This window comes from Schistocerca piceifrons, chromosome 11, assembly GCF_021461385.2.
Source record: "Schistocerca piceifrons isolate TAMUIC-IGC-003096 chromosome 11, iqSchPice1.1, whole genome shotgun sequence".
NCBI classification, from domain to species: Eukaryota; Metazoa; Arthropoda; class Insecta; order Orthoptera; family Acrididae; genus Schistocerca; species Schistocerca piceifrons.
Window position 1 is genome coordinate 86,290,643 of NC_060148.1, and position 14,385 is coordinate 86,305,027.

The 14,385-nt window shown below is 43.8% G+C and overlaps 1 protein-coding gene across 1 annotated transcript in view; it reads right to left on the reverse strand.

Moving 5' to 3' along the window:
* Positions 1-809: 809 nt before the first annotated feature.
* The window catches only part of LOC124719731 (pleckstrin homology domain-containing family G member 5), a 283,840-nt gene continuing 270,264 nt past the window's right edge, over positions 810-14,385 (reverse strand). Inside the window, exons 15-16 of the mRNA XM_047244933.1 lie at positions 9,237-9,451; positions 810-1,010 (exon numbers count right to left, since the gene is read on the reverse strand). Coding sequence (XP_047100889.1) covers positions 810-1,010; positions 9,237-9,451 — 416 coding nt within the window. The remainder of the gene's footprint in view (positions 1,011-9,236; positions 9,452-14,385) is intronic.

The window sequence follows — 14,385 nt, forward strand, 5'->3', positions numbered from 1 at the left end:
GCACATTTTGCATTATCAATAAATAGAGGAGAGAGTGTCAGTGACGCGGTACAGGATTTCCTGTGGACGCCATTAAAACAAAGACATCTCTCGTTGGGGTGGGATCTCCTCACGAAATTTCAACCACCAACTTACTCTTCCAAATGCGAAAATATTTTGATTACGCTGGGCTACATATGGAGACGGTATCATCATAGTGAAATAAGGGAAAACAGAGCCCGCATGGGGTGCTTATTTTCTATGTGCACTGTTCGAAAGTAGAATAATAGAGAATTATTGTGAAGGTGGTTCGATGAACTTGTTCAAATGTGTGTGAAATCTTATGGGACTTAACTGCTAAGGTCATCAGTCCCTAAGCTTACACACTACTTAACCTAAATTATCCTAAGGACAAACACACACACCCATGGCCGAGGGAGGACTCGAACCTCCGCCGGGACCAGCCGCACAGTCCATGACTGCAGCGCCTGAGACCGCTCGGCTAACCTCGAGTGGCTTCGATGAACTGATAGGCACTGAAGTACGATGTGCAAAGTAGACGAGTAGATGTAGATATGGAGAGATGGTGACTGGCATAAAACTGTTCGGCGACTGGCATAAAACTGTTCGGCGACTGGCATAAAACTGTTCGGCGACTGGCATAAAACTGTTCGGCGACTGGCATAAAACTGTTCGGCGACTGGCATAAAACTGTTCGGCGACTGGCATAAAACTGTTCGGTGACTGGCGTAAGACTATTCGGCGATTGGCATAAAACTGTTCGATAGGGTGAGGGGGAGACGTTTCGGCAGCGGCGCGCGAAGGCATCTTCAGGCAAGTGTACCTTGTGGCAGCAGGCAGCCGGCGCTGCCCCCGGAGCTGACACCGCTGGACGAGCGCACGCTCTCCTGGCTGCCGCCCCCGCTGCCCGCCCCCACGACCGCCGCCGCCCCCGGCTGCTGCTGCTGCTGCTGGCGGCCGCAGTTCCAGGACAGCCGCTTGTGGATGCTGCAGTCGCGCGACTCCTGTTTCTGAAACAAGACACATGCATGCACGACTCACATTACACCCTCTTCACACACAAGTCACGGGACAGCGATATGAACATACACAGATGGCGGTAGTATCGCGTAAACACGGTCAGTGCACTGGCGGGGCTGTCATTTGTACTCAGGTATGAATGTATGAGCGTATGGCATTGGTGGCTGGGAGACCCCTCACGGGGCGGTTCGGCCGCCGCTCCACAAGTTCTTTAACGCCACTACGGCGACTTGCGAGTTAATGAGGATGAAAGACACATAATACCCAGTCATCTCGAGGCAGAGAAAATCCCTGACCCCGCCGGGAATCGAACCCGGGACCCCGTGCACGGGAAGCGAGAACGCTACCGCAAGACCACGAGCCGTGGACTATACTCAGGTGATTCATGTGAAAAGATTTCCGACATGATTATGGCTGCACGGAGGGAATAACAGACTTTGAATGCGGCCTGGTATCTGGACGTAGACGCATGGGACATTGCATTTCGGAAATCGTTAGGAAATTCAATATTCCAAGATCCACAGTTCCAAGAATGTGCAGAGGACACCAAATCTGGTGGACAACACAGTGACTGATCGGTTTCACTTAACGACCGAGAGCAGAGCAGAGCTGTTAGTGCTAACAGACAAGCAACACCTGCGTGATATAACCTCAGGAATCAATGTAGGACGTAAGGCTACTGAACCCGCTAGGACGATGCGGCAAAATGTGGTGTTGATGGGCTACCGCAGCAGACGCGCCTTCGCTATCAGCGCGACATCACCCGCACTGCCTCTCCTGGGCTCGTGACCGTAGCGGTTGGTCCCTAAATGACTGGAAAACCGTGGCCTGCTGACATCAATACTGATTTCAGATGGTAACAGCTGATGGTAGAACTAGAGTGTGGCGCAGCCCGCACGAAGCAATGGACCCACATTGTCAACGATGCACTGTGAAAACCGGTGCCGGCTCCGTGGTGGTGCTGGTTGTGTTTACAAGGAATGGACTGGGTCCTCTGGTCCAACAGAACCGATCATTGACTGGAAGTGGTTATGATCTGCAGCCATTCATGGAGTTTATGTTCCCAAACAATGATGGAATTTTTATGGATGACAATGTGCAGACCACAAGTGTTCGTGACTGGTTTGAAAAAGACTTGGCCAGTTCGAACGAATCATTTGGCCACCCAGATCGCCCGGCACGAACCCCATCGGACATTTATGGGACATAATCGAGAGTTCATTTCGTGGTCAAAATCCTGAACCTGCAACACTTTCGGAATCATGGACGGCTGTAAAGGCAGGATTGCTCAGTACTTGTGCAGGGGACTTCTAACGACTTGTCGAGTCCATGCCAAGTCGAGTTGCTGTACTAGGCCGGGCAAAAGGAGACCCGGCGCAACATTACGAGGAGTCGGATTACTTTTGTTTCCTCAGTGTAGCTGAATGTTTCGTGAAGTGAGATGTTTCTTCGAAAAAGAGACAGACTGTACAATCCCAGCTAACTGAACTACACGGGGGGGAAGCCATTTTGGAGAACATTTTCTTTCGCTTAAACTAGTCTCACCTAATGTGTACTACAATATTTTGTATTGTAATTTCAGTACATATTTTTGGAAGGTCAAACGAGTTCAAATATCTCTTTTTAGGTTACGGTTATGTTCTTCGGCAACGACCTTGCCGCAGTGGATGCACCGGTTCCCACAAATCACGGGAGTTAAGCGCTGTCGTGCGTGGCCGGCACTTGGATGGGTGACCATCCGGGCCGCCCTGCGCTGTTAGCATTTTTCGGAGTGCACTCAGCCTCGTGCTGCCAATCGAGGAGCTACTCGACCGAATAGTAGCGGCTCCAGTCAAAGAAAACCATCGTAACGACCGGGAGAGCGGTGTGCTGACCCCACGCCCCTCCTATAGGCATCCTCAAATGAGGATGACACGGCGGTCGGATGGTCCCGATGGGCCACTTGCGGCCTGAAGACGGAGTGTTTTATGTTGTTTATTAAAGTTAAAAGTACATTTTTAGGGTCATAGTACATTACATGCAGTCTAATATACTTAATAGTTTGTAGCAGATGAACTACTCATTCAAAAAACGAGATATTTTTGTTTGTTTCTTGTCTCCCTCCTACGAAAGGGAAGAACCGACTGATTAAAGCCGATACAGGTATTTTAGTTCTGAATAACCGGTCTTTTATGTTTTTTTTTTGCCCTGAGTTGTAACAGGTTTTTTTTTTTTTTTTATATTTTGCTAATAACCAGGTAAAAAACCGAAATATGAATTAGCCACAGCAGCAATGCAAAAATTTTTGGTTTTTAAATAAACCTTTTTTAAAAAAAGAAACGAGTAATTTTGATTTTCAAAATTTCCATTGCTTTGTAAATTTGCGTTATTCTAGAAAACGTGAAAAGTGATCAGTGCTATTATAATAACAATGCTAACAGAACGAGCAACAAACATATGGCACAAAAATTGGTACCGCATTGCGGGACAACAATGTACCTGTTACCATGTGGTGTGGTCTATTAGATGGCATTAAAAAAAAAAAAAGAAACGAGTAAATTTAATTTTCAAAATTTTCATTGCTTTGTAAATTTGAGTTATTATAGAAAATGGGAAAAGCGATCAATGCTATTATAATAACAATGCTAACAGAACGAGCAACAAACTTTGGCATATGAGCTGGTACAGCATTGTTGAGGCAACAATGTACCTGTCACCATGTGGTGTGGCCTATTAGATGGCATGTGTGTACATTCAGTGTGCAATACTCGCCCCGTCTGCATGGTTTCTCGTTGTCTACGTTGGAGCCAGCCGAGGTGGTCGAGCGGTTCTGGGCGCTACAGTCTGGAACCGCGCGACCACTACGGTCGCAGGTTCGAATCCTGCCTCGGGCATGGATGTGTGTGATGTCCTTAGGTTAGGTAGGTTTAAGTAGTTCTAAGTTCTAGGGGACTGATGACCTCAGAAGTTAAGTCCCATAGTGCTCAGAGCCGTTTGAGCCATTTGTCTACGTTGGACATTTAAGTGTATTAGAGAACGACACCACCACAGCTGATCTGGAAATATTTGACAAACTACAGGTCAATGAAGTACAATGCTCCGTTTGCTTTAAACGATTAAAAACGGAAGGAGGCTCAACGGTCTTGCGACATCACATGAGGAGAAAACTTTAAACTTCACAGTTCATTCATAGTTCACAATAAAAATAGAAAGCAGCTAATGTGCTGCTTGTCTGTACATAATATGCCTTTATCTGCTTGTAAAACCTTGAGAACGCAGAAATTAACACGAAAAATACAGTTCTTCAAAGTCAGTTTTCGCTCTTCAGCACTGACTATTCGTAATGACCAAATGGTGGTATGATCCCTGGTTACAGAACGAATTTTGCGTAGAGTTTCAAAAAATTAGAATCTATAGGAGAATACTGGATACTTTGTTGTAGTATTATACAATTTATCGCTTCTCGAAAAAAGCACCGAATGTTCGTAGTAATAAGTTTTCTTTTATTGGCCTATTTAATTTAATATTTTGCTTCTTTCTATCTTGCAACTGACCGAAACAAAATTTTTCAACCTTTGTTCGATTTCTACATTTACTATAGGATACAACAGGATTATGAAACCAAAAATCGGTTATTTCAGAAACCGATTATTTAGAGCGTTTTAACACTCGGGTAAACTGCCGTTGGAAAACACCGATGTAACCGAAAACCGATGATTTCAGCAATAATCGCCATCCCTAGTCCTTCCACACGCTTGCGAATAGCCATGTCCCGCCATCGTTTCATTAGGAGGACATCAAAAGTTGTAACTCTGTTCTGGATCATGGGGTCACGGGTTCGATTCCCGGATGGGTTGGGGATTTTCTCTACTTGTGTACTGGGTGTTGGTGTTGTCCTCATCATTCCTCATTCGTGAAAGTGATTAGATTGGACAGCCTAAAGACTGGGACTTTGTATGAGTTACAGTTGAAAAAAATGAGCCCTCAGTCACAATTTTTAGTCTTCTTAACCAGGTTTCAACATTTCTAAGAGTGCCTTCATCAGAATTTAAATGTTTAAAGTGGCGTATAACGTAATTACAAATTTGTGGGAAAAGAAAATTTGCATATAAAAGTGTAAGTACTCACTAACAACACAAGACAGAAATGTTCAAATGTGTGTAAAATCTTTTGGGACTTAACTGCTAAGGTCATCAGCCCCTAAGCTTACACACTACTTAACCTAAGTTATCCTAAGGACAAACACACACAACCATGCCCGAGGGAGGACTCGAACCTCCGCCGGGACCAGCCGCACAGTCCATGACTGCAGTGCCTCAGACCGCTCTCCAAATCCCACGCGGCAATACGAGATAGAGGCTGTACTTACATGTCACATATAAAATAAATAACAGGCCAGAAGGGCATTAGTCACAATTTTTTTTAAAAAGAATGCATGAAAGGCAAGCCACTATGTACTGTTACACTTTTATATAAAAAAATTTCTCTTCCCATAAATTGGGCAATGGCAGCAGGTCAGCTACTTTCTGTTTTTATTGCAAACTATGAATGAACTGTTAATTTTTAAGTCTTCTCCTTACATTGTATCACAAATTGGTTGTGGCTCCTCCAGTTTTTTCATCTTTTAAAGTAAATGGAGTATTGTATGATATTTCACTGATACTGCACTTTACAAGAACCTCCACATTAGGGATGGCGCCGGTCTGTAGTACAACTGATGTCCGAAGACGATAGTGAGAAAGTGCAAATCCACGAGCTGGGACAAGTCTTGCACAGTGCACGTGCATGCACACCATCCAATAGGCCATGCCAGCCGGCCGGTGTGGCCGAACGGTTCTAGGCGCTTCAGTCTGGAACCGCGTGACCGCTGCAGTCGCAGGTTCGAATCCTGCCTCGGGCATGGATGTGTGTGATGTCCTTAGGTTCGTTAGGTTTAAGTAGTTCTAAGTTCTAGGGGACTGATGACCTCAGAAGTTAAGTCGTATAGTGCTCAGAGCCATTTGAACCATTCGGCCATGCCACACTGTAACAGATACTCAGAGTGTTTTAAAAAGAACTCTCCAGTTTTAAGTATAAATTTAATCAGGGAATTAATAAAAAATTTCATCAATAAGTACATGTCGTGAAAGAGAATTGCTTCAAGTTTTGTTTAGTGTTAGTACACTTCAATGTCGGATCCATTTGTTGCCCTGCCCACGTCGAGACGATATTCTACTTCTCGCCACGTATTCACCAACATTTCATGTGTAGCTGTCCCAACTGCTGCAATGATTCTTTCCTGTAAATGATTGATGTCTGTGATCTTTTCACTGTACACAACATTTTTTATGTGGCTCCAAAAGAAAAACTCCAGTGGGGTTAAGCCTGGGCTTCGTGGTAGCCAAGGTATTGGGCCAGCCCTACCTATCTACCTTCCTGGAAAGGGAGGGTCAAGCGCTGCACAAACATGGTTACTGTAATAAGATGGGGCGCCATCTTGGGAAAACACAAGTCCCTTTTCTGCCTGAATATCGTCCATTTGGAGAAAGACATACTCTGTCAACATGTCACAGTAAACACACCTTGAAAGACTTTGGCCAATGAGGGATACTATTTGCTGTAGCTTGTTCACCACCATAGTAACGTCTAAAATTACGTTGCACTGTTATAACTCACTCACGCTTCACAAGCCAAACAACACATTGGGCTTTCTGTTGCGGAGTACACGTTGCTCCTGAGTTGCTCTGCACTGTACGCACACCTGGACTGAAATGAGGGAACAGAGGGAAAAAAACAGCACTGGTGCCGTCTCAAGGTCAAGCAGACCTACCAACTGCAGGGGTGGCAAACTTGGAGAATTGATGAATCAAACACCACAAACCAGAATAGTGTATGTCACTTTGTACAGATTCTAGGACACATTACCACTACCGAGTTCTTTTTCAAACACACTGTATTATTGTCTCAGCAATGCTATGCCAGTTCTTATGCCATGCGTTTCCTGCTCATTTCCGTTGGCATTGTTATTAAAATAGCCCTTACCACTTTTCCCATTTTCTATAATAACGCAATATTGAAAGCAATGCAAATTTTACAAATAAAAATTAGTCGTTCATTGCAAAAGGCATTATAAAATCGAAAAATTGCAGCTCACCTGCAATGACTAATTGATATTTCGGTCTTTTTATCTTGTTATTGGCGAAAAATAAAAACTTGTTATAACTTAGAGCAGACAAGTACCAAAAATTCCCAGTTATTCGGAAGTAAAATACTGGTATCAGTTTTAACTGGTCTGCCTTTCCCACCCTTAGTACAGAAGTACACAATCAGTCGCTTTTCCCTCACTCAATTTGCGTGAGGAACAGGAAAGGTATGTGTGGTAGTGGTACAAGGTACCCTCTGCCATGCACTACAAAGTGGCTTGGCTTGTGGAGTTTGGTTGTAGATGCAGATGTAGAGTTGACCAGTATACACTTCGTGTGTAAGTACACTAACGGGAATGGAAAACTGTCAGAAAACCACACAGTTAAGTTTGCACAGTGATGGCAACCATGTCACAGTACTTTTATGTCTGTCTCAGATCTGTCCCAATACGCTGCATTCTGTAACTGGGACAACAAACTTAATTAAATACGTTATAATTATGTTATTGCCCTGTGACTACAGGTCCATTATAGCTAAACACTCAAAAGACATCCTAAAACAACCTCCAGAATTTTGTCGGTGGCATTTAGGATCACCCTGTATTGTAAACAATAGCAGAGCCTTGAGGTACTCCTGAAATTGCCTTAACATCTATCGAGCGCCTTCTGTAGTAAATGAGATGCTGAGTTTTGTCTGCTAAGAAGTCCTGAATCTAGTGTAGTTTGAAATAATTCTGCAGCTATCGACAGGGGATCTCAAGTTGATTCCGTATTTCTAGATTTCCGGAAAGCTTTTGACACCGTTCCTCACAAGCCACTTCTAATCAAGCTGCAGGCCTATGGGGTACCGTCTCAGTTGTGCGACTGGATTCGTGATTTCCTGTCAGGAACGTCGCAGTTTGTAGTAATCGACGGCAAATCATCGACTAAAACTGGAGTGATATCAGATGTTCCCCAGGGAAGCGTCCTGGGACCTCTGCTGTTCCTGATCTATGTAAATGACCTGGGTGACAATCTGAGCAGTTCTCTTAGGTTGTTCGCTCTAATTATCGTCTAGTAAGGTCATCCGAAGACCAGTATCAGTCGCACAGCGATTTAGGAAATATTGCTGTATGGTGTGGTAGGTGGCAGTTGACGCTAAATAACGAAAAGTGTGAGGTGATCCACATGAGTTCCAAAAGAAATCCGTTGGAATTCGATTACTCGATAAATAGTACAATTCTCGAGGCTGTCAATTCAACTAAGTACCTGGGTGTTAAAATTACGAACAACTTCAGTTGGAAAGACCACATAGATGATATTATGGGGAAGGCGAGCCAAAGGTTGCGTTTCATTGGCAGGACACTTAGAAGATGCAACAAGTCCACTAAAGAGACAGCTTACACTACACTCGTTCGTCCTCTGTTAGAATATTGCTGCGCGGTGTGGGATCCTTTACCAGGTGGGATTGACGGAGGACGTCGAAAGGGTGCAAAAAAGGGCAGCTCGTTTTGTATTATCACGTAGTAGGGGAGAGAGTGTGGCAGGTATGATACGCGAGTTGGGATGGAAGTCATTAAAGCAAAGACGTTTTTCGTCGCGGCGAGATCTATTTACGAAATTTCAGTCAGCAACTTTCTCTTCCGAATGCGAAAATATTATGTTGAGCCCAACCTACATAGGTAGGAATGATCATCAAAATGAAATAAGAGAAAGCAGAGCTCGAACAGAAAGGTTTAGGTGTTCGCTTTTCCCGCATGCTGTTCGGGAGTGGAATGGCAGGGAGATAGTATGATTGTGGTTCGATGAACCCTCTGCCAAGCACTTAAATGTGAATTGCAGAGTAATCATGTAGATGTAGATGTAGATGTAGACATACACACTTGCACTTGTTGTAGTACACTAACCATTGGCCACGGAAAAATTGAATCAAATGTCATCAACGAGATCTTCAAGAAAAGCACACGCGTGAAATATGAAACGGTATGCAGTATTCTGGCGCTTATGACTATTTATTGGCCCAACTTCCTCTACCAGTAGCCAGCAACACTTAAATTTTTCGCCATTTCTAAAAACAATTATGAATACCAACATACGTCATTTAGAGGCAAGATAGGGTAGGGCAGAGAGACCTACCTTGATGTCGTCTATGGCACCGGCAGTCTTGTACCTCCGGTTGTCGGTGCGGCCGGGTCTTTTGCCATTGCCGTTGCCGCCATCAGCGGCGCCGGTGACACCGACATCGACGGGACCAGCGCCTGGAGACTGGAGCAGCTGTTGAGGCGGTCCTCTGCCATCTTCAGCAGGGTAATCCCCCGGTGACGGCTTCTCGTCACTTGGCGGTGAAACACCTTCAAAACATTACGCAACACAAGCTCAACTGCTGCTGCTTACAATATTTTCACTTTATGGTTCAGCAGCCTTCCATCTCGAACCAGTCAGTGCATCTGGCAGTGAAAGCCATAAAATTTTTTTGCAGTGGTGATGATGATCATTATCATCATCATCACTGTAATTGTCATGATGATGATTACAATAATGATCATGATCATGATAATCATCATAATCACATTAAGGAAATTCACCATAATGCTCAAAGCATGATCACAATAATGACCAAAGTCATAATCACAACAATGGTCACTAAATGACAATGACAATGATTATGATCATTAGTAAATCACTATGATAAATATCCACCCTCGGTAGCTGCGTGGTCAGCATGACAGAAAGTCAATCCTAAGGGCCCGGGTTCGATTCCCGGATGGGTCAGAGATTTTCTCCACTGAGGGACTGGGTGTCGTGTTGTCCTATTCATCATCATTTTATCCCCATCGACGCCCAAGTCGCCGAAGTGGTGTCAAATCGAAAGACTTGCGCCAGGCGAATGGTCTCCCCGACGGGAAGCCCTAGTCACTCGACATTAACATTTTACTATGATGAATGTGGTCATAATCACGGTAGTCGTCATTAGCCTATTCATAATAATGATCACAACCACACTCAAGTCAATGGCCACAGCACTGTAAAGATAACAACCACAGTCATAATCACGAATATCAAAGATCACTAAAATGATCATGATTGCGTAAATGGCCACAACAGTGATCGCAGTCACGACAACAATCAAGATCACATACGATCATAACACTTTTTTAGATTAGATTAGATTTACTTTCATTCCAATTGATCCGTAGTGAGGAGGTCCTCCAGGATGTGGCACACATCAGAAAAACAACAATACATGACAAATATTTACAACTAAAACAAATAAGCTAATGTACCATTCCACAGGTCCCAAGTGGAATGATCGTCATTTTTTAATGAACACTAAGAGTCATTTTACAAATACTAATGCACTGAATTTAAAATAAAAAAGTTTTTTATTTATTTATAAGGTAATAAACATGTAATACAACTACTGTAATACTTATTTACAATGAACACATTACTGCACTGAAATGATGCAGAAGTTAGATTATACTTACACACACACACACACACACACACACACACACAAATTTTCAATGAACACATTACTGCACTGAAATTGTGCAGAAGTTATGTTGTACTTATATACAAATCAGTTGGTTTTACTAAGAAATTCATCAATGGAGTAGAAGGAGTTGGCCACCAATAAAGCCTTCAGGCTTCTCTTAAATTGAATTTCATTGGTTGTTAAGTTTTTATGGCTGCTGGCAAGTTATTGAAAATGTGTGTTCCTGAATAATGCACACCTTTTTGTACAAGACTAAGTGACTTTAAATCCTCGTGAAGATTATTCTTATTTCTAGTATTGATTCCATGAATTGAGCTGTTGGTTTGAAAACGTGATATATTTTTAATGACAAATTTCATTAAGGAATAAATATATTGGGAAGCAGTAGTTAGTATCCCTAGTTCCCTAAACAGGCTTCTGCAGGATGTTCTTGAGTTCACACCACATAAGACTCTTACTGCACGTTTTTGTGCCTGGAAAACTTTAGCTTGGCTTGATGAATTACCCCAAAAAATAATCCCTTATGACATTATGGAATGAAAGTAAGCATAGTATGCCAGCTTTTTCATTTTTATATCCCCTATGTCTGACAAAATTCGCATTGCAAACAGAGATTTGTTAAGACGCTTCAGCAGTTCTGTGGTGTGCTCCTCCCAGTTGAATTTATTATCAAGCTGTAATCCCAAGAATTTAACACTGACCACTTCTTCTATCTTCTTGTCATCGTATGTTAGACATATACTCTTGGGACACCCCTTACAAGTTCTGAACTGCATGTAGTGTGTTTTTTCAAAGTTTAGTGACAAAGAATTGGCTAGGAACCAGTGATTACTGATCACAGTCACAATAACGTACATGATCGCCATCATGAGATGATACTCTTTTTGATGATAATGATTATGGTGATTATTACTATTATTGTTATCGTTATGATATTGCTTTCAGGACACTCTATGGCATGATTGCCGACTGCCTTGCTGTTTATGGATATATGTACATTGTGAAAGGAACAATGTTAAAAATACATCGGCTCAACCACTTGTTTATAGTGTAAAACACTAAGATTGACGCGTTTCGGAAGTCAAGCTTCCATCATCAGAATAATAAAAAGTAAAAGAACCTGTTAAAACTCGCTAAAATGGAACATGCACCAGGCACAATAAAAGTGATAATAAAATCATCTGCAACTTGGAAGACACGGCTGCAACAAGGGAAGTAGCCACGATGTTTTAATTTTATTATCGATTTTATTGTGCCCGGTGCATGTTCCATTTTAGCGAGTTTTAACAGGTTCTTTTACTTTTTATTATTCTGATGATGGAAGCTTGACTTCCGAAACGCGTCAATCTTAGTGTTTTACACTATAAACAAGTGGTTGAGCCGATATATTTTTAACGTTGACATTCACAATCACGACCTCTCATCCGGTATGGATAATATCAAAGTGAAAGGAACAACCTTTCCTCATAAACAGTTTTCATGATGCATTATCTCATGGTCATGTATTATTATAGACTTCAAAGAGAGATTAGCAGAGACGGGAAAGACAGCAGTTGCTTTTCGATATATTAAAATGGACAATAACGTCCCATTCCGGAGTGTCTATGCCTGTACGCAGGTTCATGCTCTTTCCTCACGCTTTAATAAACCAAACTGATAAAAAAATACAACATCGAGAAGGAACTGTGCGACATTAACGAAAGTTAGTAGGCGCATTTCCACATCTGGTAGACGATATCTACTCAGATTTCGCGCTAGTCGTTTGTAGTGCCACGTTTGCTTTAAATACACGCTGAAACGGTCGTGAGCATTAGTTATCTATGACACTGGACGTGGTAAGTTGATGTTAATCAAGAATGCCTTTAAGACGACAAGAACGCCGTTATCAACACCTCACTAAGTTTTAATGAGGTCATATAATAGGACTACAAGAAGCTGGATGTTTGCTCTAATATACTGAAGCAAGATCTGATAGGAATGTAAGCAGTGTACATGATTGCTGGCACCGTTGGCCACGAGAATGTACAGTCATAAGAACACCAGGCTCTAGACGGCCATGTGGCACCACCAGGAGGGAAGACCATTGTGTTCGCGCATATGACTCTGGTACATCTACAGTACTGGCCATTACAATTGCTACACCAAGAAAGAATGCACATGATAAACGGCTAATTATTGGACAAATATATTATACTAGAACTGACATGTGATTACATTTCCACGCAATTTGGGTGCATAGATCCTAAGAAATCAGTACCCAGAACAACCACCTCTGGCCCTAATAAAGGCCTTGATACGCCTGGGCATTGAGTCAAACAGAGCTCGGATGGCGTGTAGAGGTACAGCTGCCCATGCAGCTTCAACACGATACCACAGTTCATCAAGAGTAGTGACTGGCGTATTGCGGCGAGCCAGTTGCTCGGCCACCATTGACCAGACGTTTTCAATTGGTGAGAGATCTGGAGAATGAGCTGGCCAGGGCAGCAGTCGAACATTTTCTGTACCCAGAAAGGCCCGTACCGGACCAGCAACATGCGGTCCTGCTGAAATGTAGGGTTTCGCAGGGATCGAATGGAGGGTAGAGCCACAGGTCGTAACACATCTGAAATGTAACGTCCACTGTTCAAAGTGCCATCAATCCGAACAAGAGGTGACCGAGACGTGTAACCGATGGCACACCATACCATCACGCTGGGTGATACGCCAGTACGGCGATGACGAATACACGCTTCCAATCTGCGTTCACTGCGATGTCGCCAAACACGGATGCGACCGTCGTGCTGCTGTAAACAGAACCTGGATTCAGCCGAGAAAATGACGTTTTTCCATTCGAGCACCCAGGTTCGTCGTCGAGTACACCATCGCAGGCGCTGGCTCTGAGCACTATGGGACTCAACATTTGAGGTCATCAGTCCCCTAGACTTAGAACCACTTAAACCTAACTAACCTAAGGACATCACACACATCCATGCCTGAGTCAGTATTCGAACCTGAGACCGTAGCGGTCGTGCGGTTTCAGAGTGAAGCGCCTAGAACCGCTCGGCCACACTGGCCGGCCATCGCAGGCGCTCCTGTCTGTGACGCAGCGTCGAGGGTAACCGCAGCCATGGTCTCCGAGCTGATAGTCGATGCTGCTGCAAATGTCGTCGAACTGTTCGTGCAGACGGTTGTTGTCTTACAAACGTCCCCATCTGTTGACTCAGGGATCGAGACGTGGCTGCACGATCTGTTACAGCCGTGTGGATAAGATGCCTGTCTTCTCGACTGCTAGCGATACGAGGCCGTTGGGATCCAGCACGGCGTTCCATATTACCCTCCTGAACCCACCGATTCCATATTCTGCTAACAGTCATTGGATCTCGACCGACGCGAGCAGCAATGTCGCGATACGATAAACTGCAATCGCGATAGGGTACAATCCGACCTTTATTCAAAGTCGGAAACGTGATGGTACGCATTTCTCCTCCTTACACGAGGCATCACAACAACGTTTCGTCCGCAGCTCGTGGTCGTGCGGTAGCGTTCTCGCTTCCCATGCCCGGGTTCCCGGGTTCGATTCCCGGCGGGTTCAGGGATTTTCTCTGCCTCGTGATGACTGGGTGTTGTGTGTTGTCCTTAGGTTAGTTAGGTTTAAGTAGTTCTAAGTTCTAGAGGACTGATGACCATAGATGTTAAGTCCCATAGTGCTCAGAGCCATTTGAGCCATTTGAACAACGTTTCACCAGGCAACGCCGGCCAACTGCTGTTTGTGTATGAGAAATCGGTTGGAAACTTTCCTCATGTCAG